Source organism: Armigeres subalbatus, chromosome 3, assembly GCF_024139115.2.
Source record: "Armigeres subalbatus isolate Guangzhou_Male chromosome 3, GZ_Asu_2, whole genome shotgun sequence".
Lineage (NCBI taxonomy): Eukaryota > Metazoa > Arthropoda > Insecta > Diptera > Culicidae > Armigeres > Armigeres subalbatus.
The window spans coordinates 289,724,337-289,751,350 of record NC_085141.1 but is presented as its reverse complement, the minus strand read 5'-3'; the positions used below and the strand labels follow the sequence as shown (position 1 = coordinate 289,751,350).

The window sequence follows — 27,014 nt, the reverse complement described above, 5'->3', positions numbered from 1 at the left end:
TCGTGGGGCAGTACCAGGCGGGATTTATGGGAGAACGCTCCACCATGTACCAGGTGTTCGCCATTCGCCAAGTACTGCAGAAATGCCGCGAATACAACGTGCCTGCATATCATCTATTCATCATCAAAGCCGCATATGATACAATCGATCGGGACCAGCTATGGCAGCTAATGCACGATCACGGATTTCCGGATAAACTGACACGGTTGATCAAGGTGACGATGGATCGGGGCATGTGCGTAGTTCGAGTTTCAGGGGCATTCTCGAGTCCCTTCGAAACCCGCAGAGGGTTACGGCAAGGTGATGGTCTTTCGTGTCTGCTATTCAACATCGCTTTGGAAGGGGTAATACGAAGAGCAGGTATTAACACGAGTGGTACAATTTTCAATAAGTCCGTCCAGCTATTTGGTTTCGCTGACGACATAGATATTATGGCACGTAACTTTGAGAAGATGGAGGAAGCCTACATCAGACTGAAGAGGGAAGCTAAGCGGATCGGACTAGTCATCAACACGTCGAAGACGAAGTACATGATAGGAAGAGGTTCAAGAGAAGACAATGTGAGCCACCCACCGCGAGTTTGCATCGGTGGTGACGAAATCGAGGTGGTAGAAGAATTTGTGTACTTGGGCTCACTGGTGACTGCCGAAAATGACACCAGCAGAGAAATTCGAGACGCATAGTGGCTGGAAATCGTACGTACTTTGACTCCGCAAGACGCTCCGATCGAATAGAGTTCGCCGCCGTACCAAACTGACAATCTACAAAACGCTAATTAGACCGGTAGTCCTCTACGGACACGAGACCTGGACGATGCTCGTGGAGGACCAACGCGCACTTGGAGTTTTCGAAAGGAAAGTGCTGCGTACCATCTATGGTGGGGTGCAGATGGCGGACGGTGCGTGGAGGAGGCGAATGAACCACGAATTGCATCAGCTGTTGGGAGAACCATCCATCGTTCACACCGCGAAAATCGGACGACTGCGATGGGCCGGGCACGTAGCCAGAATGTCGGACAGTAACCCGGTGAAATGGTTCTCGACAACGATCCGACGGGCACAAGAAGGCGAGGTGCGCAGCGGGCAAGGTGGATCGATCAGGTGGAAGATGACTTGCGGACCCTCCGTAGACTGCGTGGTTGGCGACGTGTAGCCATGGACCGAGCCGAATGGAGAAGACTCTTATATACCGCACAGGCCACTTCGGCCTTAGTCTGATTAAATAATAATAAATAATGTCCATACACATTCCTTGTAGACCAAATGATCTTGAAATCAGAACATTTTGAAAAACCTATAGCATAAAACTAATTTAGACTGCACATAATACGCAAGAGCTGTAAGGACTTGTGTGGACATGCTGGGTTGATTTTGGTTTGAAACCAGGCGTAGTAGACCGTGTAGACAAAATTATCTGAATTCCCGAACAATTTGGAGAACCTCTAAGGACTTGCGTGGACATGGTGGGTTAATTTCGGTTTGAAACCAGGCGTAGTTGATCTTGCAGACAAAATAATCTGAATTCCAGAACAATTTGGAGAACCCAGAATATCTGCATCAAACTTATTGGGCTCTGCATAATATGCAACGACTCCAGGGACTTGTGTGGACATGTTGGGTTGATTTTGGTTTGAAGGCGTAGTTGACCTGCTAGACCAAATGATCTTTACTCTAGAATAATTTGGAGAACCTAGAACATTTACATCAAACTAATTTGAACTGCACATGATACGCAAGGGTTAGAAACCAGAGGCGTAGTTGACCTGCTAGATCAAAAGATCTGAAATTTGAAGAACAGTTTATTGAACCTTGGACATTTGCATCAAACTTATTTGGACTTCACATAAGACGCAAGGGCTCTTGGGACTTGTGTTTAAATTGTGGGTTTATTTCGGTTTGAAACCAGGCGTAGTTGACCTTGTAGACCGATTGATCCCAAATCCACAGCAGTTTGAAGAACCAAGAACATCTGCATCATACTAATGTGTGTCGTAGCCAATCAAATTTTAGCTCGGTACAATCTTGAGCAGAAAGATAGCTAGTGAAAATTAGAAAGCGTCTTTACGCATCAATAATCGTACACTGAATGATCTTCATTTGTTTGAAAAAGTCTGAAAAAATTAGCATCCCATGCAAGCCTACTGAGATTGAATTTCAATTTTTTTTCATTTGCTTCGTAGAGCTTCGTAGTATGCCGTCATATCACATGCCTACTATGATTGGATTTCAAATTTGCTATCATTGTTTATTATTGACAATGGGGGCGGTTCCTTCATCAGTGCTGCCACCTGGAAATGTTTCGAGAAAAAGTAGAATCATGGAAATTTGACATGGTGTGAGTGTGATAAAGAACATGGCGATTAAATGCCTCTAGAAAATTATAAAAAAATTAGTCAAACAATTTTTAGTTTGTGGGGTTAGAAATTTAACAATCTTAAGGTGAAGGTGGGTTGAGTACCAAAACAAAACATTGAAAGTATTGGTGTAATAACAAATTTCATATACTGTTGTAGTATTGGTGTCATATTAATAAAAACAAAAACTTTTAGTAGGGTGTTTCAAAAACGACCCAGCACCACCACGCTCACACGATTCCGTCCCATGCTCCGAGTGTCCTCCAAAAACCGATTTGAACAAAAACTGGTTGAGCGCAAGCCGGTTCAAGTTTATATGAAAAATAGTATGGGAAACTGAACCTTTTCCTTTTATTACGCTGGCTAAAGTGCCTCCCCTCCAAACGCTGGCGAAAAGAGAACCCGCATAGTTGAAAGCAACATTCCAGAGACTTCACTGAACGAAAACCGCGTCGCAGGAAAGATCCATTGATTTAGTAACGCAAAAATAGCATTTTATACCCCACTCACCCCCATGTCACACTTTTTGTTTGAAGCATCTGCCCCTGGTGCGATAGTGTAGACTAGACTAGACTAGAAGTATCTGCCCCTGGTGCGATAGATATCATAGACAAATTCTGGGTACATATTTTGTTGAATTGCACGTTTCACTGATGCCTTCTGAGATTCGCAACCTCGATTAAAATCGACTCCCAACTATTGGAACGACCATTCAAAATGCATTGTCTATGGAGTTAAAGCTCTTGAATATTTCATCCATATGGTCTCCCCCCTCGCCATCGCCCAATGACGGAGTACCAGAATCAGAATAATGTTAAATTCAAGCTCGCCATATCAACTGTCATACAAACCTGAAACGACCTGTGCACGGTAAGCTTCTACTCAAACCAGCCCAAACCATCGGATGACACCCAAATAATAAATCATATTCGACTGAGCGTGGCGGAGCAAAATTATTTTTTGAACCACCCTAGTTATTAGTTTGCTGCTGCCGGTGCCGTTGTTGACATTCACTCCGCGGTCAGTTTTTAATCGTTTTTTTCGGGCAAAAATAGCAGTTTATATGAGGTTTTCGGTTTGAACAAGTGACTGATTTCGAAAAGTGATGTTTAATTTGCATTCCATCAACATTTCGGGCTGCTCATGTGCGGAGAAGTGATAAAAAACTTGATTTTTTCAGTGCCCTTTGAGAAAAAGTGAAGTGCAGTGATAAACCCACCAAATCGCGAACGGCTAATAAATTGACACGAAACTGCTGATTTAGAATATTATTCGAGCCGAAATAAATAGGACTCTTTGGATAAACATGTTCATTATCACGGGAAGTGAATAAATATGCTGTGAACAGGTTAGTAATTTGAATATTAAACTTTTGTTCGAAGCTGTTCGATGAATTCGAATGTTGGTGGGAGAGGAGTGCGGGAGGTGTGGGGTTGACCCGTAGAGGGTCCGGTGCCATATTGACGGCCATCGTGGTACTCTTCCAACTATGTCCACTGTTAACTGCTATGTTAACTGCTTATTCGAAAAAAAAAATATAAAAATCAAGATATCATGTCTATTTTGTGTGCTTTCAAAATTGTAATTCCTTAATCCAAGATTTTTTTTTAAAAACATCTTTAATTTTTGTTTTATAACAAAAACATACTTCATTTCCTATACCACACTGTGTGAAATTTCAATGAGTCCACTTTTTCTCTTGATGACAGTTGGGGGTCTTCTCCTCCCCTATTGTAAATGTTTTAGTTTATTTTATTATTTTTGCCTTTCTCGTACAACAAAGTTGTACCGAAAGGCTATCATTTCACTCCAACATCGAACTTTTTATAGAAATGTCGGAGACTGTTACGGTTTATTTTATCTTACCTGTAAGTGACAAATGTTTGAATGAAATTGTGTTCGTACCGTTTCTGAATGTTCTGTGTTTGGGCCTGAAGATAGGCAATTAAAATTATAAATAGAGGAATTCCCAGACACAGACTTTATATTGCTGATGCCAAATGGCACACATTCTATCGAGGTGCCAAATAGGATCTGAATCCTACACCAAATAGAGCTTTGTATACAACTACTTGGCTGTTGTAGACGTAGACAAAATGCAAAACGCAATGAAAACACTTTTGCGGGATTTGACTGATGAACCAAAATCTTATTAGGAAACCTCGTCATAGCTCGCAATGGGTAACACATTGGACGTTTCTCTCGGGGCACAGAGAGATTGTCAGTTATTTTAATTGGTTGAATGTGTTATTAAGTGTTTATATTTAATGTTTGAAAAATAATTATATTGCAATATGTTATATACCAATCGGTAAGACGCGCGGCTACAAAGCAAGACCATGCTGAGGGTGGCTGGGTTCGATTCCCGGTGCCGGTCTAGGAAATTTTCGGATTGGAAATTGTCTCGACTTCCTTGGGCATAAAAGTATCATCGTGCTAGCCTCATGATATACGAATGCAAAATGGTAACTTGGCTTAGAAACCTCGCAGTTAATAACTGTGGAAATGCTTTATGAACACTAAGCTGCGAGGCGGCTCTGTCCCAGTGTGGGGATGTAATGCCAAAAAGAAGAAGAAGAAGATATACCAATCGACTCGGCTCGTCATGTCACACGAAAACTGAAAAAAATTAGCCACTTTTTCCTATACTAATTCTTAACCGATTTTCTTGCAACAAGTTGCATTCGACAGGGGACCAACCCTTGTTGATCACTATTGAATTTGATAACGATCGAGCATTGCGTTTAAAAGTTATTAAGAAAATGGTATCGAACTATATAAGCGCCATATAAGGTTGGTGTCTTGTCTAAATGGTGTCTAAATGCGAGAAAGGCAGTATCACCACTCGGTGAATTAAGTTGGGTTTTTATTATGAAATCGCTTTATAAAACAATGTAACCAAACAAATCAAATGATTTTTCAGGTTCATTATATTCCCCACAAAATTAACTGCACATAATACGCAAGTGCTCTAGGGACTTGTGCGGACATGCTGGGTTGATTTTGGATTGAAACCAGGCGTAGTTGAGCAAATGATCTCAATTTCAGAATAATTTGGAGAACCTAGAACATCTGCCTCAAACTAATGTGAACTGCACCTAAATACACAAGGGCTTTAGGGTCTTGCAGGGACAAGCTGGTTTGATTTCCGTTTTGAAGCTTTTCTTAATCGGTAAACTTGAATCATATTGAGTTTAGTTAATCGAAATCTTCTACATTTTTGATGACAGTATCCGTATGCAGATGACATCCTCCTCGTAGTACGAAGGGGAAGATTTGCACTACAAACTGCATGCAGCAATCAAGGCAGTGGATAGTTGGCGAAAAGTGTTGGATTCGCCATATCATTCGCAAATTTTCTATTGTAGTCCAAAGGCACGCCGTGAGCCGATGCAGAGCATCACCATAGTTCGATCCCCTACCCCAAAGACCGCCTGAGGATCCTAGGTGTCACTTTCGACCGAACGCTTACGTTCAAACCGCACTGTAAGATGGCCAAGAAAGCTTGTGAGTCGCGACTAAGGATCCTGAAGATGATCGGAGCGAAACCCCCGAGTGTCAACCGCACGACTCTACATACATATATACTGCAGGTGGGCTCGGCTTTAGTCATCACAAAGCTAACTTTTGGAATAGGATTAATTAGCCGAGGAGGACCGGAAACACTTCAAAGTCTCGCTCCCGCATGTTATCCAATGGTTCGCTACGCTTCCGGTGCATTCGTAACCAGCCCGATTAACTCGGTCATGGCTGAAGCGGGCACTATACCGTTCGAACTATTTTGGCAGTTCAGTCTACCGCACGAACAGTGTCCGAGTCGACGACCCACCACCACCAGATAGAGTTCGTCCAGTCGTCCAAAAGCTACTTTCCACCAAATTCCGCAGGTCAACGGTATTCTACACTGCTGGCTCCAAGCAAGAAGACAAAGTAGAGTCCCCCTTTTCTCAGTGCCGGCTGTTGCCGGTAGATTTGGATGCAATCGTGTAGTAATTTCGGTAACAGCTGTTGTTCATTACAAGCGAGAACATATACTGTCTCGCCAATTGTAAGACTAGTGTAATGGTGTAATGGTCGGTGATTGTAAGACTAGTGTAATGGTTTCGACAGCGGCTGGTACTGTGGGGCAAAGCGTCCCACAAGCAAGCTTCAGTTCTTCACAGGTTATCGTGGCACCTTTTCTCCCACAGATGACCAACCAACGAAAATAGCATCCACATCGCCGTTCATTGACGGCTTCGGCACGGGTTGTCGTTATGGCAGTCTTTTAAACTGACTCACCAATACGAAAGCTATCTATTTTGTGCGCTTAGAAGAAAAGAACTGACAGTTTATTCGTTAGGACAAGATGAGGAGAATGAGAAGATGACGATTATGAGATGGTCTTCTCTTTCTTGAAGAAAAGGAGGAAAATGTCTGAAATTCGAATCAAGTTCCAATTATTTGTAAAACAAAATTTTTGACACATATTTTCTGACACAATCCTTAAAATTTGAATGAGAACCTTTTTGCACTTATTGGATGAAACTTACCCAGTAAATCGGCATCCGCAAATAATATATTCTTAACTCGAACGATTTCGGGTTCCCGCTTCGAAAACTTTCTGAGGTACATATCGTATAGAAGAAGCCAAACACGCGTTGATTCATGCTCAAGCTGAAATACAAATACGAGAAAGGCAAAAAAGGTGTTGTATGGAATACGTGGAATACCGTTCGATAATTTTTGTATTATTTTCAAATCTTTAAATCATCTCAAATACATGCGAAAGTGCATTCCCAACAAACATTGGATGTTGGAAATGCGCTTAGCCATCTTGCTTATTCAGATTATATTATTACTATGAAATCATAGGCAAGGTACTAATCAACTTAAACTTCTCTCTAAACTTCAAAGAAAGTGGCAAAAACTCTTTCATCATATGATAGCCATCATCATGGAACGTCACACGGGGATAAAGTAGGGTAAGACGGTATAATGCGCCCCACCTGGCCAAAACGCCCCCCTTGGATTTCTAGAAAACTATAACTAACTAAGGGTCAAATTCAGTCGGTACCTATAAATATTTATAAAACCATCATCCTATGTGAATATGAGAATATTTTTGTATTACACAATGAAAATATTTGCAAAATACAAAAAGTCACAGTTTTGATGTAACTTTTAATGTTTGTTTGCTGAACATTCTGGAGCGACTCTGGCATGCTGTCCGCAAAACTTGCACTGGAACAATCAGTTGGGCAACAAAATTACTTTTCTCAGTGGTTAATATGATATAAAATTGCTTCCATCTTCAAAAATGTAACGATTTTCGAAAACATGTTTCACTGGCCAAAACGCCCCAGTGTAGGCAGGACGATATGCCCTTACCAACTGGACACAAGCGCAGCGAGCCTGCAGCAGTTGCTTCAAAATTGTATGGAAAATATTGAAATGTAATTCATACCTGCTTTAATGGACCTATGTTGGTTTTTTAATGTCAAGTGCATAAGGATTTGTAGCCTTTTTATTATGGGATTGATAAAATACTAATGAAGGGCTATTAAATGACTTTGGTTGAGGTGGGGCGTATTGCCCAGGCACTTTTTAAAATTCATTTTTTCACGACTTTTCAAAAAAGCTTTATTACGTGTTTTCTGTAATATTTTTATATGACTACTCACGGGCAATGCATTTGCGACTTCCTGGACTACCAAATAACACAAAGTTTGCATAAATTGCGTTGAAAAGAAAAAAGTTATCAAGGAGTTGCCTTAGGGGGGGCATATTATACCGTCTTACCCTACATATACAAAAGTAATCGAGTAAAGCATATTTTATTAATTTATAATCAACTTTGACTTTATTGTTCTGCTTCTCACTTGTTTTTTCTCGTTAATTGTTTTTTATGGGTATTGAGATTATTGTATAACTTGAATCTATTATAAAAACAAAGACTTAATACAAAATAATACAACAGGCTGTCAAATTGCACTCTCGCGTCGCGTCGCATTGTACGTCGCGTTTACTCTGGCTTGCCCCAACTGTTAGTTGATGTGTGAGCTAAGTAGTCAAATTTCCAAAAAGTTTTAAAATAAGCTTTTTCTTTGAAAATAGATTTTAACATCAAATTTAGGGTTATGAGTGTGAAAAAATATGTTGTAGCTCAGAAAAGAAAAAGTTAATTAAAATAAAAACCCGATTCATATATGAAGCTAGGATTTGCTTTAAGAAGCTGATAGCAATTTCGATAAATTATTTGTCTTATCAGAAGGTCAATCGGAATACAATTTTCTACGGGATTTAATAAATTTTAAGCAAAACAGTTTGCTGTTACACTTGTTGACTGAGTATAATGATTTTATTACGTAAGAAACCTTTAAGTAAACTTACCTGCGGATAGTTCTCATAGAAATGAATATTTTTCAAAGCCTGTTGTAAGACAAGTTTGACTGAAATTGCAAAAACCGAACATTAGTATGAAGAGTATAAAATAAAAAAATACAGTCAACCTTTCTTTCATTGCATGGTGCACCATGATCCGTGGTATCTATTAATAACAACCCATAACCATGCAACTACATCGCCACATGATTGCATGCACCCAATCAATTACTCTTTGCCACGTGAATCCGCCAAACAATCACGTTTCCAATTTCCTTCCAAGACTGATGTAGTGTGCTGCAGTATACCTACTCCACTTCAGTTACCGACCCGGTTACCGAAATACCTTTCTGGTGGGCACCCAAACATAGTTTTCTTCGCCTTTTGTTGGCTTTTCACTTGGGGAGTAAATTATAATTTGTACGTGTACCCAATACAACATCACGAAAAGAGAAAAGAAGGAAGGAAGATTTGATCCCTATCGACAGGTTGTGGTTGAACTTGGAAACCGCAACCTTGTTTCTCAGTTCTATCGTACTATAATTCATTCACCTTTTTATTGGCGGTTTCTGCTCGCAAAAGCCAGTAGTTAGGGCAGAAGGATATTCAACAGGTGCCGAAGGATGAAACACCCCAATTATATTCAGATACATGTAGTGGTGATCTATGTATTAAAGCCGAATGAGTAAAAATACATCATACTCACTGGATTCACTGGAGCATAAACGCGTGGTTGTTTGATTGACTGAATGAAAATCTAGGGAGGGGACTCGTAACAGAGTGGAGCTAAGTATAGGTAATTTTCAACACGGAAGCAATAATGCGATTCTATTTTAGCCAGGCTATTAGTGATGTGATGTAAAATACTTATTTGATAGGCATCTGAGAGGCCCCAGTTTGTTGATGTCAAGCTTTTGCCTTTCTCTTATGTGCACAATTCTATGATAGTCCTTTTCAAACACTCATTACAAGGAACATCGTTTACGTGACCTAAAGAGAAGTATGCTGAGTATGATTGATTTTAATTTCTGGACCAGCCTAAGAACTGTTTTCGGGCGGCAATGTTCCCGTATAGGGGATGTAATGCCCACAAAGAATAATAGAAGAAGAATTACATTTTTATGTAACCAGATCTAGTTATTACTATAAGAAGCGGTTGAGTTGGTGCATTTAACATTCGACGACTGGTTGACTTTACGCGTTGAAATAAATTGAACGGAAGAATTGTTTAGTTTCAAGTAATAGCCATTAACTTTCTCGTATTAAGTGCACCGCTAGATGCCATTGCCATTGTACTCAATGGAGAAGGGTTAAGGCAGGAATTTTCGTCTTTTCGTCATAGTCTCGAAAACCAATAAAAGAGCAACTTTTTGGCAAACTCATTCGTACCAAACCGTGAGCTCATTAGAAACGTTCTGCTATAGTGGACGTTGCTTTCGTTGGTTTAAGCCCCTACGACGATGGACGGAAATACCTGCCGTGCCCTATACAGCGCCGTTTCGGAAGGAATAGAATCATAAATCATGGAAATCATCGATTGATTGTGCGACCCATCATAAAAGATAGGCAATAACTATGCGGCAAACCTACTTACAATCACGATATGAGACATTTTGTTGACAATTGAATTGATTGGGTGGTGGCACATAGATACCGGTATGTAGGTTGAATAATTTTGAACGGCATTGCACAATTGCCTACGGAATTGATCAAAATCGAAGCATGAAACTCATAGATTGAAAAGTTTCAATTTCAAAAACTCGACTCATATTAGTACACCACAACCCACAACTCCACTTACACCGAAACACGTCGTAGATCATGGAGAAAACTTTCCGCATTTCGAACTCATCGTCGAACGATACTTCGAGGGGTGGTTTCTTGAGCAGGCGACCGGCGCGGGCGATGTCCTCCAGGCGCCACTGATTGTACTCGTCGATGTTGCAGAAATCGATTGGATTGTCCAGGAAGCAGCGGCGACGCTTACGGCGGTAGGCTGCCAGATCTCCGCCCGGCGATGGCGATGAGAAAGGTGATGCATCCTCGATTGATTTCGCTTTCGATTCCCACAGGGTGGTCTCCTTCAGGTCCAGGGAGGTTTTCAGCTGGCTGGGAATGGCCATTGGACAAGTGGAAATTAGAAATTTTGCTTTTCTTGTAACATACAGTTGTACTGATAAGATAGGATTTCAAAAAAAAAAAAAATAGGTTGAATTGTAATCCCAATTCCATATTTAATTTCGAAATTTATTCATTTGATTTCAAAATAGGGATTGATCGCTATGCAAACAACCAAGCAATTTATGGATCTATTGAGCAATTCGCACGAATTCGTAGGTGGTACAAGCCAAGACTATTCTATGAGGGTAGCATTATTAAACGCCCGAATGACACTCGCCCGAATTCCATTCGCCCGAATGACAAACGCCCCAATTCCATTCGCCCGAATAGACCAAACGCCAGAAAAGACCATTCGCCCGATAAGACCATTCTCCCGAATGGATCATTCGCCCGAATAGACTATATGCCAGAATAAACTCTTCACCTTACTTGATGAAAAGATTTTTTGTAATTAAAAAAAAGAAATAGGGGGAAAGACGGCTTTGGCAGGTTTTGTTCTATTATTGGCAGGGGGTTTTTGTCGACCAAATTTTATGAAATTTGGCCACAATATTCTTTGATACGCAAAGAATGTTTAGGCCAAATTTTCAGCATAATTATGTATAGAAAACCTCGCTGACAATAATAGAACAAAATCTGCCAAAGCCGTCATTCCCCCTATATTTGATCTCCTATACTTATCTCATATTTTGTTGTACACGTCTCTCACATGTATCTAAATATTCGTTTCGTTTATATTGTGGATTTACTTGACCAATGGACTCGAAGGTCTGTTCACTTGCCTATTTCAAACGTTCCCTTTTGCAGCAAGGTTTGCCAAGCTCAATAAATGTTTTATAGATTACCTTGTTTTTTGCTCCTTGTCTATTAAAACAGATGTCAAAACATCGGAAAAGAAAGAGAAGTATAAGGGAAACAGCAAAAAGCTCGTGGCAGACTTGTCAGTTTTGAAAGATTTTCCTATGAAAACTGGTGTGAAGGTGAAAACGGCGATTTTAACGACTGTTCAAAGAGCGACTATTTCTAACGGTCCAATAGGGAAAGCCACGTACAATATGTGAAATAATAAGAAAATCAACGACGTTTTGTTCTTTCTTTTTCATAATATTCAATCAATGACTTGACCCTTTAAGGAAGCTCCACACCTCGGGGATTCGGCTCGCAGACTTTTTCCCCAAGGTACAGGGACCAAAATCCGGCGGAAAACTTTCATGAAGCGTAAAGCCCCATTTAACATTGATTATAAATAAAATCTACTCATCACTCATCACTGTCTTGCAATCCATTCACAAAGAAAAAAAAGTCAGTTTCAATCGCTCAGCATTGTTGAGAGAATCAGATATTAAAATATGTTTTATGTATGCTGATCACTTACACCTGTCCACAAACATCCTGAAATGAATCAAAACCTGACGGAATAAATAGAGCTGTAGCAAAATAACGTTGCAAGGGTATTTATTCAAACCAATCGTCAAAAAAAGAGGCGCAAATAGAAATTCTCCCTTCTTTTCTTCATACATTGTTCTTTCTCAATGTATTGAAGACTTGATTTCTTCCCTAAGTATTAAGGTTCAAGCTAAATTCGTTTTAAAGATAAGCAAAACGAGCCACGTCGTATAATGTAACGCCGGTGACGCCGGTATATGTGCATATCGACAGATGCTATATAACAACATTGGACGCAGAACCTTTCTTGGGATCGACTATCCATGGTAATGATGGGACGATCTTTCTATTTCCTTCAATACATCATTCAGTGTTGTAAGCACAAGCTAAGATTTGGATAATTGACGGAGCATTCTCAACTGCTCCACCACAATTTGCTCAAGTGTTCACAATTCACGGAACTATAGGTGAAGGTCAACACTGTGTAAGACTCTAAATTTTGTGGCCCCGGAACCGCTCAGTTCCAGAAGGAACTGGCCTAAACCCCTAGCTGCTGGTCTAGCCACGGCAGCCGTCTAGGGTGGACTCAAAGGCCTCTCTTTGTTCCGGGTCTCAGGGTCACTGGTGTGGGAAGGTTTTCGGAAGCGTGAAGTACCTAACCATGAAATTGGATAATACAAGTTTTTATTACAAAAAAAAAACACTTACGAGTGGGTGTTAATAATGCAGCCGTCGGGTGATCGAGCGATGGAGCTGCCGACTAGAGGGCCGGCGGTTGGGTAGCAGGGGAGGCTTCCGATCGAATATTCCGCTAGGTGCAGACGCCGGTACGTCGGCTGCGGAGTAGAAAAGCTATCGGTGTGGCTGGACGGTGACGCCGCCAACGCCTTGTTGACGAACTGCGTTGTGGTTGGCCGGTGGAAGAATATTGCGAGCGATGGTCAAGCAATTTGATTGCCGGACGGTGGTATAGCAAAAGGGCCACGATGCGGTAAGGCGGTCGGACGGAGGCTTGACGATTCCGCAGTGGCAGGACGGCCGGACGAAGGGGCGGCCGGGTGATTATAGAACCGACGGGCTGCAATGCCTCGGTGAGGTGGCTGTCGGATGGCTGATCGATGAATTGGCCAGCAAGTGGCCGGGGGACAATACAGCCGACGGGCGGCGATGCGTTGGCGATGTGGCAGTCGGATGGCCGGATGAAGAATCGGGCAACAATACGGCCGACGGGCTGCGATGCGTTGGTGATGTGACAGACCAACGGCTGGACGAGGTATCGGCCGACAGGTGGCCAGGCGACAATAGGGCCAACAGGGCGGGAATCCGACTAGATGCCGGACGATAATACGGTTGGCGATCTCCCAGGTATGTAGCCGAACTCGGAAGCAGCTCACGGTTCTACCCAGGCGACGAGGCGACCGACCGAAAATTCGGGGTCAGAAATACACTAACTCGTGGCTTGGGACAATGCTACAAATTACCACTTTTCACCATAAACACCTCTCGTGCTCTCAAAGCCAGAAGACTCACTGTCCAGTCCCTTGCTTTCGTTTTTTGCCTCTAGCCTCTTTTTTTGGTACTCATTTGTCCACAGAAAGCATGCGATCCATATTTCCGCCTTTCAATGTCGTTTCATACTGGGCAAGGCGCTCATTTTTTTGGCTTGCGTTTCGACCACCCAACGCAAGATTTAAACCCACCGTTTGGAAGATTAAACAAATCTAACAAAATCTTCACGCTCGAATTAGGGAAAAAAAAGTTCAAATGTTACCCGCCGGTAACAACTGTCAATTCGTTCCCTTGGTAATAATGCTAAAATACGGGAACGTATGGTACAGCCTTTGTACATTGATGGAATGAAATTTATCAGTATATGTTAGATCCAGAGTATATACTATTGGATTTCAAGATGACTGAGATAAATTCTGAGGAACGTGTCTTCAAAAAATTCAGGTTTCAAGTTTCTTTCTCCTCAACCAAAAGTTTGTTTTTAGAAAACATCAGCGATTGGGATAACAATCGGCATACGGGTAGGATTACAGACTTCAACTTGCCTATAAAAAGTTTGTTACCTTAGCACTTTTTTCATGTTAAGATATAACAAAGGCATTCAAGGAGGTTCGAATATCTTGCCCAAAAAAACGTTTTTTTTGTAATCAAGTATTATGTGAATGGGGTGGGACACCCCATTACGGACGTTAGGGATAATGAACATTAGGCATAATGGACGTTATACATAAATGACCCAAAGAACAACCCATGACATAAAGAAGGTAGAATTATGCCAAACGACCATTATGCCTAACGTTCATTATCCCTAACGTCCGTAATGCGTAACGTCCTTCATGCCTAACGTAGCGGATGTGAATGGTCGCCAACCAACGCACAAAAAGACCACTAGAGACCCTCCCCTTCACTATGGTCGGTCTATGAAAATACCCTAAAAAGTATTCCTCGAACTTCCAATAACATGTTAGGGTGGCATAATAAGTGGAATACGCTTTTGAAACGAGGAAGTCCTCCGTTTTACAGCGTTCCAAAACAGTTCCAACTAGAATAATGAAATGCGACCACTGATACCCTACGACCGCTGCAGGCTAAGAAGACATCTAAAATAGCAGAAAAGATTGAAAAACTGAACAAACTGGTACGTTCATGTATTCCAGGTGATTGGCATATTTTTTCTTACAATATGATTAGGAAAAATAACATGTTTTTATAGTATACATAAATATATGACCTATTCGGGCGAGTGGTCCATTCGGGCGAGTGGTCCATTCGGGCGAGTGGTCCATTCAGGCGAATGGTCTTTTCGGGCGACTGTTACATTCGGGCGTTTGTCATTCGGGCGAATGGAATTCGGGCGAGTGCCATTTGGGCGTTTGTGATAGAATCGGTGTGTTACTGAATAAGGTTTACCATGGTCATATTGCTAGCCTCTGGATGTCCCAACTTATACCTTCCTCAATATCCAACTTCGTGGTATTTATGATGGTGTCGCCAAGTCGGTTGCCCCCTGCTAAGATCCATCCTCTCCCTAGTTACGGTGAAGATGCACACGGCCAGCAGTAGTAATCCTCATGCTTTTGTAATTTTTGTCTTTTCTTGATTTCTGATAGCATTCTAATAAGGATTTGAAGAAAAAACATGATATCCCTTCCGATCTACTACGAGTGTGCGCAACAGTTGTGGACCCCTCGTCACCGGGTAACGCACATTAAGGACGGTTGAGACTGGTTAACTGAAACTGTAACTTTTCGAAGACGTCATGCAAATGTCAGTAAATTAGGACAATTTTGGTTGTCATTTGTGATTCCAAATTGTTAGACACACGACACACGTTGAAATTCAATAAATTAAAAGTTAGTTCTACTTAGTTTCTATTAATAAATTACTATCGTAAGTATTGCAAACACATTAAAATTGTACACTCAACACTCATTAAATAAATAGTTTGAAGGACACTTATTTCAACGTAAAAACTTGTTACACGAGGACGGATTTGTGAACGAAGAAGACTAGATATTGTGAGTAACCTAAAACTATTAAAACCTAAACAAAAAGTAAAAATAAATAATTTCAGCTTAAAGCTTACTCTGAACTAAAAGGACGAGTTTGCCTTCGAGAGGTCCGAACGTCTCCGTGTCTCCGTAACAAGGACTTTAAGAATATCTATACGGATATTTCATAACCATGTCGAGTGATGAGCCGAAAGGAAGATCTAACCTCAGATCGAGTCAATCTACCGACTCAGTACAGCATCGGTGTATGGTATGCAGTCTCCCGAATGAAGCTGATAGAAAGATGGTCCAGTGCGATGTATGCGATCGTTGGGTTCATTTTATGTGCGCCGGCGTAAACGATAGCATCGAGAACGAAAATCGAAGCTATATGTGTGTGGCATGCAACCAGCCTGAGCCGTCCGTGGCATCAACATCCAACAGTGTACGAGAAGCGAGGATTCAACTCGAGATGCAACGTTTGGAAGAGGAGAAGCTACTCCAGGAAAGGTTGCGAGAGGAAAGAGAAAATCAAGAACGGGTCCTGCAAGAAATGACGATACGCTTGGAGCGGGAACGCGGAGAAAAGGCGATTGCGGCAAAGCTTGCTTTGGAGAGGGAGCACATTCAACTGAAGTATAATCTGCTCCACACGCAGCTGAGCGACGACGGAGATGTACGTAGTGTGCGTAGCCGCGTAAATAGTGGCACCAGCAAGGTAAACAACTGGATGGAACGGAATGCACCAGTAACCCTAAGTACCAATCCTGGTAGTAATACCACTGGGCTTACGTTACAGCAAGAGGCACGTCACAGTTCTATCCCAAGCACCTCCTTAACTACCACGGTTCTTCCTATCACCACTGCAGCATCCCAAGTCAGCACATCCACTCATGCAGTCAATGCACCCGACATTTTCGCTGATTGCTCCATCGAATTGTGTGTCGTCGCTCCCAATATCATTCATGCCAAGTCAGCCCCTATCAGTGCAGTCGTTAATAACTCAGCCAACAAATCACATGTCGACTATGTGGTGTTGCAGGAAACCAATACCCGCTCCGTCGACTAACACGCGAGAGAGTGCAATCACAGCTTCTACGTTTCGCCAGACGAGCCATGAAAACAGTCTGTTTGTGATCTCACCAACAACATCCACGACGGTTGCATACGCACTACCTACAGCATCGTGTAGTACGATAGCGCCGGCTTCAGTCTCATCGTATAGTAAACAAACTGCGATGATGCCCACATCAACTCTACCACTACACCCACAGACATCAGCAGCCGAGTATCGCACATCGCAAGCAGCAGTAATGCCATCGATATCTGTGCCGTATGTGCAGCCATCTACGTTTCCTTGGAATGTATCATTGCCACCCCCAGCACACCAGTCTACACCAACAGGCACACCGCCGAGAAGTCAAACAACGAATGGAATGACGGGGAAGTTCCCCTTTCTGGCTCAGCACCGGACGACATCAGACAACCGTGCATCGCATATAGGGCTAGGTGCTGCCGCGAATTCTTGTTTTGGTCAGTATGTTCCCTCGGTCAGTGCGGTAAGTAATCAACACTGGGGTAATGATTGGCAAAATACACAACAGAATCTGTGGAATTTCATTCCCAACCCTTCAATGTCGCAATCTGTACCACACGCGATGGGATACTCTGGTAATCAGGTATATCAGGGACACATGGGAAATCAAATTAGGATTCCGCCATCTCAACCGTTGTCAACAGGGATATTACAAAGCGGTTGTTCGGCCCCGAACGTTTCGGTTTATCCAACATCAAGTGTGTTAGGGCCACCATGAAAACCGTTAGATGGGGTGAATGTGGGACCAAATGCGCAACAGCTTTCGGCGCGTCTCGTCGTTCCGAAAGACCGTCCACCCTTTGGTGGAAATGCTGCAGATTGGCCATTGGTTTGGAGCAGTTTTAAAACATCAACGCAAATGTGTGGGTGGGTACACTTCTGGGGAAAATCTGCTGATGCTTCAAAGTTGTCTGAAAGGAGATGCACGGAAGGCGGTGAATAGTTTTCTGCTTCATCCAGCAAACGTGGAGGAGATAATATCAACGCTTCGCACTCTGTATGGTCGTCCGGACGCTATCATCGGTTCGCTGCTAAATGAAGTCAGGAACACTCCAGCGCCGAAGCCAGAGAAGCTGGAAACATTGGTCAACTTCGGATTAGTAGTGCGCAATCTGTGTGCGCACCTAATCGCATCTGGACAGCACATGCATTTGGGAAATCCGATTCTTCTACAGGAACTAGTGGACAAGCTGCCAGCAAACATTAAACTGGGATGGGCACTACATAAACAAACGATGGTGGAAGCAGATCTTCGCAGCTTTTCTGACTACATGAGCTTAATCATCAATGCGGCAAGTAGCGTCTCTAGCGGTTTGGGAGAGATTCCCAAACTGGATAGGCAGAAAGGAAAAGCGTTCGTCAACACCGTGCGCGCTGAAGTAGAAGCAGCAAGTAGCTGTAACAAAAAGACGAGCGACTCACAGCCGACAATCAGCCCGAAAGTTCGGCCGTGCGCTGTGTGCAAAATGGACGGTCATAAGCCCAAGGAATGTCCCACTTTCAAAGCAAAGAACATCAACGATCGATGGAAGACAGTTCAAGAAGCTCAACTGTGCAAGCGATGCTTGTATCCCCACGGCAAGTGGCCATGCAAAGCCCCTCCATGCGGAACAGATGGATGTAAGGAAAACCACCATAGATTTCTACACCCTGGATATCCGCGACCTGGCACCAATGTGGGAAATGCAGCTTCTTCGTCATCAAACACTGGAGTCGTAACAGTTCATCAACATTCTCATCAGAAGGTTTTATTCCGTATTATTCCGGTTTCTCTTCATGCGAATGGGAAAACAGCAGAAACCATTGCTTTCTTAGATGGGGGTTCCGACTCAACCCTGGTGGAAAGTTCTATAGCTTCTGAGCTTGGCATTACTGGGCCGACGGTTCCACTCTGTATGCAGTGGACAAACGGAGTAACACGGACAGAAGATGATTCTAAACGAGTTCAAATGGAGATATCTGGAAATAATTCCATGCGCTATTCTTTGAGTGGCGTTCACACAGTCTCAACCCTAGACCTTCCTCGGCAGACGCTGGATTTCGACGAGCTTCAATCCAAATTTCGTCATCTGAAAGGGCTGCCTGTATCAAGCTACAAAGACGCAATCCCGAGAATACTCATCGGTCTGGACAACACTAAACTGAAAACAACTCTGAAGCTTCGGGAAAGTGGTGGCGACGAGCCAGTCGCAGCAAGAACACGGTTGGGTTGGACTGTATTCGGGAAGTCAGGAGGATTTGAAATTGCATTATCACATCGAGTTTTACACGTGTGTCATCAACCAACAGATGCAGATATCCACGAGTTGGTGAAATCTTTTTTTGCGATCGAGGGAGCAGGTGTTGAGGCAAACGCAATCATCGAATCAAAAACAGAGAAACGAGCTCGAGAAATCCTGGAAGCAACTACGGTGCGTATGAAATCTGGAAAGTTCCAAACAGGCCTTTTATGGAGATACGACAGAGTAGCGTTTCCTGATAGCAAACCGATGGCGGAGAAACGACTGCGATGCCTCGAGAATCGGCTATCCAAAAACCCGGAATTGTACGAAAAGGTGCGGCAACAGATGATCGATTATGTCGAAAAAGGTTATGCTCATAAGGCCACCATGAATGAATTGAAGCAAGCTGTCCCATGTCAGGTGTGGTATTTACCGCTAAGCGTAGTCCACAATTCCAAAAAGCCTGACAAGGTGCGTATTGTATGGGACGCCGCGGCTTCAGTGAAAGGAATTTCGCTGAACTCAGTTCTTCTCAAAGGGCCAGATATGCTGCAGTCCCTACCAACAGTCCTATGCCGATTCCGTCAAAGAGAGGTGGCCATTAACGCGGACATCAAGGAAATGTTCCACCAGGTGTTCATCCGTACAGAAGATCGACAAGCTCAACGTTTCCTCTGGCGAAACAACCCGACGGAACCAATGCAGGTATTCGTCATGGATGTCGCCATATTCGGCGCAACTTGTTCGCCGTGCTCTGCACAGTTTGCAAAAAACATCAACGCGAGTGAACACGCAACTGAGTACCCAAGGGCGGCCACTGCAGTCGTTGATAACCATTATGTCGACGACTACCTGGATAGCGTCGATACGGTCGAGGAAGCGACACGGCTGGCAAAGGAGGTGAAGTTAATTCATCAGCATGGAGGATTCGAACTCCGTCACTGGCTCTCCAACGGAAGGAAGTTTTGGAAAAAATTGGCGAGGAGCCTTCGGAAGCGACAAAAAACTTCATTATGGGTAAGGACTGCAGTGCCGAATGAGTTTTAGGCATGATATTATTACCGCAGGAGGACGTATTTCCTTTGCTGTTTAGTTTCGAACTAACCTTGATCGACTGCTGGATGGGAGTATCTACCCTACAAAAAGAGAGCTACTCTGCTTGGTGATGAGCATTTTCGATCCGCTCGGACTGGTGGTGACCTTCGTTATTCATGGCAAAGTTTTAGTGCAGAACGTATGGAGAGCAAACACCGACTGGCATGAAAACATATCTGATGACATCTTTCCGGCGTGGCAACTATGGGTTCGATCGCTACGTGATCTTAAACAAATACGTATTGATCGTTGCTATTTTCCGGGCTATAATCCAATGGCACTTGAAACCTTGGAACTGCATATATTTGTGGATGCCAGTATAGCAGCTTATGCCGCTGTTTCCTATTTTCGTATTGTCGACAGTGGCACCATTCGCTGCAGCCTTGTATCATCGAAAACCAAAGTTGCGCCGCTCAAACAACTTTCCGTGCCTAGACTGGAACTACAAGCCGCAGTGCTTGGGACGAGGTTGATGAAGTCAATCACCAACAGCCATACTATCTCTATCAGCCGAAAAATATTCTGGAGTGACTCCAACACTGTGCTTTCCTGGATACGGTCTGACCAGCGAAGATTTCATCAGTTTGTGGCGTTCAGGATTGGCGAAATTCAGGAAGACACCGATGTTTCAGAGTGGAGAAAGGTGCCATCGGCTTGGAACGTAGCGGATGAGGCAACGAAGTGGGGAAATGGTCCGAAAGCGTCTAAAAGAAGCAGGTGGGTGCAAGGACCAGAATTCCTCTACAAAGATGAATCAGAGTGGCCCGAACAAAACAAAAACTGGACCACCGATGAAGAAACGCGAGCATCACTTTACGTTCACCAACAGAATGAGTCACAAGAAACTATACGTTTTAGGCGCTTCTCCAAATGGGGAATATAAGTTCGTACTGTAGAATACGTTCTGCGTTTCTGCTGCAATCTTCATAAGACAGTAAACAGAGTACACTTTCCAATTTCCAGAATTCTAAGCAGTTATGAGTTGCAGAAAGCAGAATGGACCATACTCCGCTCGGTCCAGCGTGAAGCGTTTCCTAGCGAATACTTGTTGCTGAAATCAAACCAACAGGCTCCAACCGGTGTATCGAAAGTGTTAGACAAAACCAGTAAGATCTACAAGTTGTGCCCCTACATTGCAGCTGATGGATACGAAAGGATGGTCGAATTGGTGCAGCCCCTGGTTAGCAAGCGATGTAAAATTCCAGTGATTCTGCCCAAAGGGCACTACGTTACGGCGTTGATCATCGACGAAGTTCATCGCAAGTTTGGCCATGCCAATAATGAGACGATCGTCAATGAAGTGAGGCAGAAATACCACGTGTCCACTCTTAGAGCTCTGGTGAAGAAAGTAGCAAGAAATTGTCAACTGGCAAAGTGAAAAAAGCTGTTCCACAGGTTCCACGAATGAGTTCACTCCCGGAGGCGCGACTTGCGCCATACGTGAAGCCATTCACTTATACTGGCCTTGACTATTTTGGACCACTGACGGTGAGAATCGGCCGAGCTAAGGTCAAACGGTGGGTGGCGCTGTTCACCTGCCTCACAACCAGGGCAGTTCACCTGGAGGTGGCATTCACTCTTTCCACAGAATCGTGCAAGATGGCTGTCCGAAGATTTATAGCTCGCCGTGGTGCTCCGTTGGAAATATATTCGGACCAAGGAACGAACTTCCAAGGAGCAAGGAAAGAGCTCAGAGAACAAATTCGTCGAATGAACGCTGAACTATCAACGTCATTCACTAATGTTGTTACACAGTGGAAGCTAAACTCCCCCTACGCTCCAAACATATGGGCATGGCTGGTGAAGTCAGTAAAAAATGGGTTGACTGCTATGGAGATCCCCAGAAATGCCGATGAAGATACACTGCTCACTACATTAGCAGAAGTTGAGTCTATGGTGAACACACGCCCCCTCACGTATCTACCATTGGAAGCTGCAGAGGATGAAGCGCTGACCCCAAATCACTTTCTGCTTCTTAGCTCCAACGGGGTATGCCAACCAGCAGTAGCACCACAGGACGAAAAATCGGTGCTGCGATCAAATTGGAACCATGTTAAGGTAATGCTAGATAGATTCTGGAAAAGGTGGATCAAGGAGTATGTACCCGTTATTGCAAGACAGACGAAGTGGTTCGGCGAGGTGCGACCGCTACAAGTTGGCGATTTAGTTATTGCTTTCGACGAAAAGGTGAGAAATAGCTGGAATCGAGGAGTCGTCGTTGGAGTGCACCCTGGAAAAGACGGACGAATAAGAAGTGCAGATGTGAGAACTTCAGCAGGAATTTGCGTACGGCCGGTGACTAAGCTGGCGGTCCTGGACGTGCGTAATATTGGAGGTATGGCTGAAGTAACTTGCAGCAATACGGGGAGGGGTATGTGCGCAACAGTTGTAAACCCCTCGTCACCGGGTAACGCACATTAAGGACGGTTGAGACTGGTTAACTGAAACTGTAACTTTTCGAAGACGTCATGCAAATGTCAGTAAATTAGGACAATTTTGGTTGTCATTTGTGATTCCAAATTGTTAGACACACGACACACGTTGAAATTCAATAAATTAAAAGTTAGTTTTGCTTAGTTTCTATTAATAAATTACTATCGTAAGTATTGCAAACACATTAAAATTGTACACTCAACACTCATTAAATAAATAGTTTGAAGGACACTTATTTCAACGTAAAAACTTGTTACACGAGGACGGATTTGTGAACGAAGAAGACTAGATATTGTGAGTAACCTAAAACTATTAAAACCTAAACAAAATGTAAAAATAAATAATTTCAGCTTAAAGCTTACTCTGAACTAAAAGGACGAGTTTCCCTCCGAACGTCTCCGTGTCTCCGTAACAACGAGTTACACAGTGACAATACGAATGCACCTCAGCTCATTTAAAAGTCACTATTTGGTCACTTTTTCTGCTTCTGAAAGTCACTTTGGTCACTTTTTTCGTCATCGTTGGTCACTAAGTCACTATTTTGAACGGCATTTCTCGCTACCAGCCCTGAGACACCTACATAAGAAAGATGCAGAGAACTCTACGACCTCGCATTGGTGCCACGGAAGGTTATTGAAATTGTTAGTGTGGAAGGTTATAACATTATACTAAAGACACACTGGTGGTACAACGACCGTGGTATACAACGGTTATGTACCCTAGTACATATTGTACCATGGTTTTCCACGTTGTACCAGCATGGTACAAGGAGACACACCTGTGGTACAACTTGTACCATGGTACGAATACCACCAGGTGTCATTAGTATTAGGAATCGTTTTGGTAGAACGTGAAACACAGAAATAACGAATTAATGCTTGACGACTGTGGGTATGTAACGGAACGAGTAGTTTTCCGGCTGTAGCAGTCTTGTAACGCAGCAAAAACAAGTTTACTTCTGCATCCGACGGTTTCGGTAATTAATGAAAAAGGTAAAATAAATTACCGAAACCGTCGGATGCAGAAGTAAACTTGTTTTTGCTGCGTTACAAGACTGCTACAGCCGGAAAACTACTCGTTCCGTCACAGAAATAACTAAGATAGAAATACAAAGTCGCCCTGCTTATAGGGCAGAAGCTGTAGACACGAGACAGCCGAGCTCGTCACTGGATCTAGCATAGTAAGGGGCACTGGCAGTACAATAATTAGTAATTACTTAAAAGACTTTTCTAGGCTTCTCTCTCCCCATATTCAAAGAATTGTATGAGATAAATCGTTAGATTTCAAATATAATTCCACGTCGAGCATCCGTACGAGACAGTTTTAAGTCCGCGTACGGCGTACGGTTTCTCGTTCCTTTTTTTCACTAAAGTAGGGGAAGAGGCCCCAAAACGCCCCCCGATGCAAAACGCCTTTTGTGGTTTCCCTCATATTTACCTTTATTAAGGTGTCCGTAACAAAACTAGATCTAAAATTATGTAGGATAGGCGAAGAAAGTTTCAAAATAGTGCATGGGAAGGTCGGAAAAACCGAAAATTTCTACATTTTGAAGAAACATCTAACATTTTGGCGAGGCAAAACGCCCTAGTGGCAATAACCTACAAAGTACTTGCGTCTCCACGGACTATCCATACTAGAATGCTGATTCGCCGACGCGTGGTACTTTGTTCCCTAGGAGCTGCCAGCTAAAAGGCGTTTTGCCTCATGAGTTTTCCGGCAACAGAATATCACCACTTTTTTGAAATGTGAATATTATCAGTATTATTGAGATTTTTGACAATTTTTGAATGGCATCAACTAGCTATCTTGTTTAACTGATGCATAATGTAAAAATACTCATGAATAGCGTTACAAATAAGACAATAGAGCAGTGTTTGCTTAGCTAGGGCATATTGCCCCCCCTTCCCCTATAGGTTTTTTTTTCACCGAAGATTTTGTGAATCGGAGTGCTTGGGTGGAAGTGGTGCTTAATTGAAACAATTAGGTAGCCATTCGCAAAGTTTCCGTCGATTTTTGCAAAATAGCGATAAGTTTTGCAACTTCATCGGCATCCATCGTCAGCAGGCGCAGGCATCACCGCCCACGCCGACAGTCCCATCACCATCATCATCCATCGTGCGCCTCCACCAACACAGACGCTGTTGTCCCGCCACCCTCTGCCCAGCTGCAGGGTTGAGTGCGGCGCGAACACCAACAACAACGTGCTTCGATCGCACCACACCGGCGAGTGACCATCCGTCCAGTTCCAGTGTGTGCTGCCAGAACCGTTAGACTACGTTCAGACTGGTGATATAAGATATGTGAACTTTGATGTCAAGCTTAGGGTTGACGGAAATACCGGCGAATTTCAGTATCGAAAATACCGGTACTGAACACCTATGAGAACCGGTATTTACGGTACTGATAAAAACAGTGAAATATGCAATTTGATATTGCAAATAATTAAAATATAAAGTAAGTAGGAAGTAAATGATTGTAAACGACCAGTAATATGTGATCAAACAATCACAATTTTCAATTATCCTTTAATTTAACGAATCAAAGAATTTTCATGCGTAATACACAACTTAGATTAGAGCATCGTAATTCAAGGTCCAGCAAATTTATCACTCTTAAATGATTTTGTCTTAAAAATGCAGATCAATATTTCCCAGCTAATTACTTGGGAGTGTTACCCAGTGCCAATAAATAATCGCGAAGGATCTAATAGTAAACAACTAAATTAATGATTTTGTGTGTGTAACTTCTACGTGAAGTTAAACGATTTACAATGATATGGAAATGCTAATATCATCCTCCAAACTTAGACGCACATGTTCACAAGTCGATTTGAAAGCGAGCGGAGGGCAATATTTGTGATGGCACATATCACACGACCTTCCTTCTGCCAAGCTCCCGTATGAAGAGAGAGGGAAGAATATCAGTGTGGAAGCTGATATATCTCCACTGGCAAAAGGAAGGTGGTTTGATTTGCTCATATATGCCATCGCGTGCGGAAAGGATTTTCTATCGACGAGTACTGGCTTCACATTGCTAATATGACATCAGCATCTAGTCGAATAGGATTTTTATTGCACAGTTCTGTTTTCTCATTGCGTCCGTCTCGTTGCAACCAACTTAGGTGCCTCGGAGAGAACAAAGCAGAGAAAGGCACTGCTGCTGTACCGTCGACCAATAACAGCTAAATTGATGGATGCCCCCACCAAGGGTAGTACACTAAATTAATGATTTCGTGTGTGTTACTTCTACGTGAAGTTAAACGATTTACAATGAAGGAAGGTCGTGTGATATGTGCCATCACAAATATTGCCCTCCGCTCGCTTTCAAATCGACTTCTATAAAAACATTCTTCATGCCTGCCGTATCCTAACGGAACTATCAATTCTATACTTTCGCCTCTAATTCTATCATGAACATGTACGTCTAAGTTTGGAAGATGATATTAGCATTTCCATATCATAATAAACAACTAGCCACTTTGAAATATTTTGCATCATAAAAAGATCAAAATTGCATGAACGCCGGAATGCAAGTAATTATTTTCTATACTGAAATTAAAGTCAATCAATTTATCACTGTTCATTCTGTTAATTAATTTGTTTGATTACAAACACTGAATTTCCAACGATTTTGAAGTATGTATTTCTTCAGCTGCTTCAATCTAACACTTTTCCTTCATAAGGTGTCAGACTTTTTAGCAAGATATATACTATGCATAATATTTTCAGATAGTTTTATGGATACAGCAAACAGAACTTTTGAAGTATATAATGAAGCAATATCATGCAAGTCTATCTCGTTTCATTATCTTCCTCAAAATAGGAGATTGCATTTTGGCTTTAGTCAAAAAGCTGGTGTTCGACAATAATTGGCAAAATAATGAAAAATATAAAAATAATACAAAATTGGATATCAGTCGCGAAGAAATTCTTGTTACAAAATCGATTCTCTACATTAATCTACAAAATCGTTCAAAATCTGACAATAATAAAAATTCTCCAGTACCGGTATTTTCCCGGTACTACCGGTACTGATCGTCTCAGTACCGCAGTACCGGTACTACAAAAAAAGGGTCGGTACTAGGAACCTCAAGCTATTCTATATCAAGTGATATAGCTCGTAGTCTGGGAGGCACATTAGGCTGGGAGAGAAGAGGGGCGATTAGATCCGTTTAGAGAGATCAAAAATGAATCGATATGTGTCAAAAATAATCTTGCTTTGCGAACCGGGTTATTCGATAATTATTGAACTGTTACTTTTAAGTTTAATTTGAGTTTTATTATTTAACAGAGCCTAAATGATTGATTATTCACGCATCTCTCATCATTTTGACGCATCGCTGACATTTGATTTTACACTCAAGTCGATTTTTACGCGGGGGATACGTACCGCGTAAATCTTGAAATGACAACTTCAACGAAAATCGGATTCGCGCAATTTTTGCT

The 27,014-nt window shown here is 42.5% G+C and overlaps 1 protein-coding gene across 1 annotated transcript in view; it reads right to left on the bottom strand.

Moving 5' to 3' along the window:
* The window catches only part of LOC134224794 (uncharacterized), a 47,048-nt gene that overhangs the window by 7,768 nt on the left and 12,266 nt on the right, over window positions 1–27,014 (bottom strand). The window contains exons 2-4 of the mRNA XM_062704375.1: window positions 10,518–10,825; window positions 8,726–8,784; window positions 6,886–7,009 (exon numbers count right to left, since the gene is read on the bottom strand). Coding sequence (XP_062560359.1) covers window positions 6,886–7,009; window positions 8,726–8,784; window positions 10,518–10,825 — 491 coding nt within the window. The remainder of the gene's footprint in view (window positions 1–6,885; window positions 7,010–8,725; window positions 8,785–10,517; window positions 10,826–27,014) is intronic.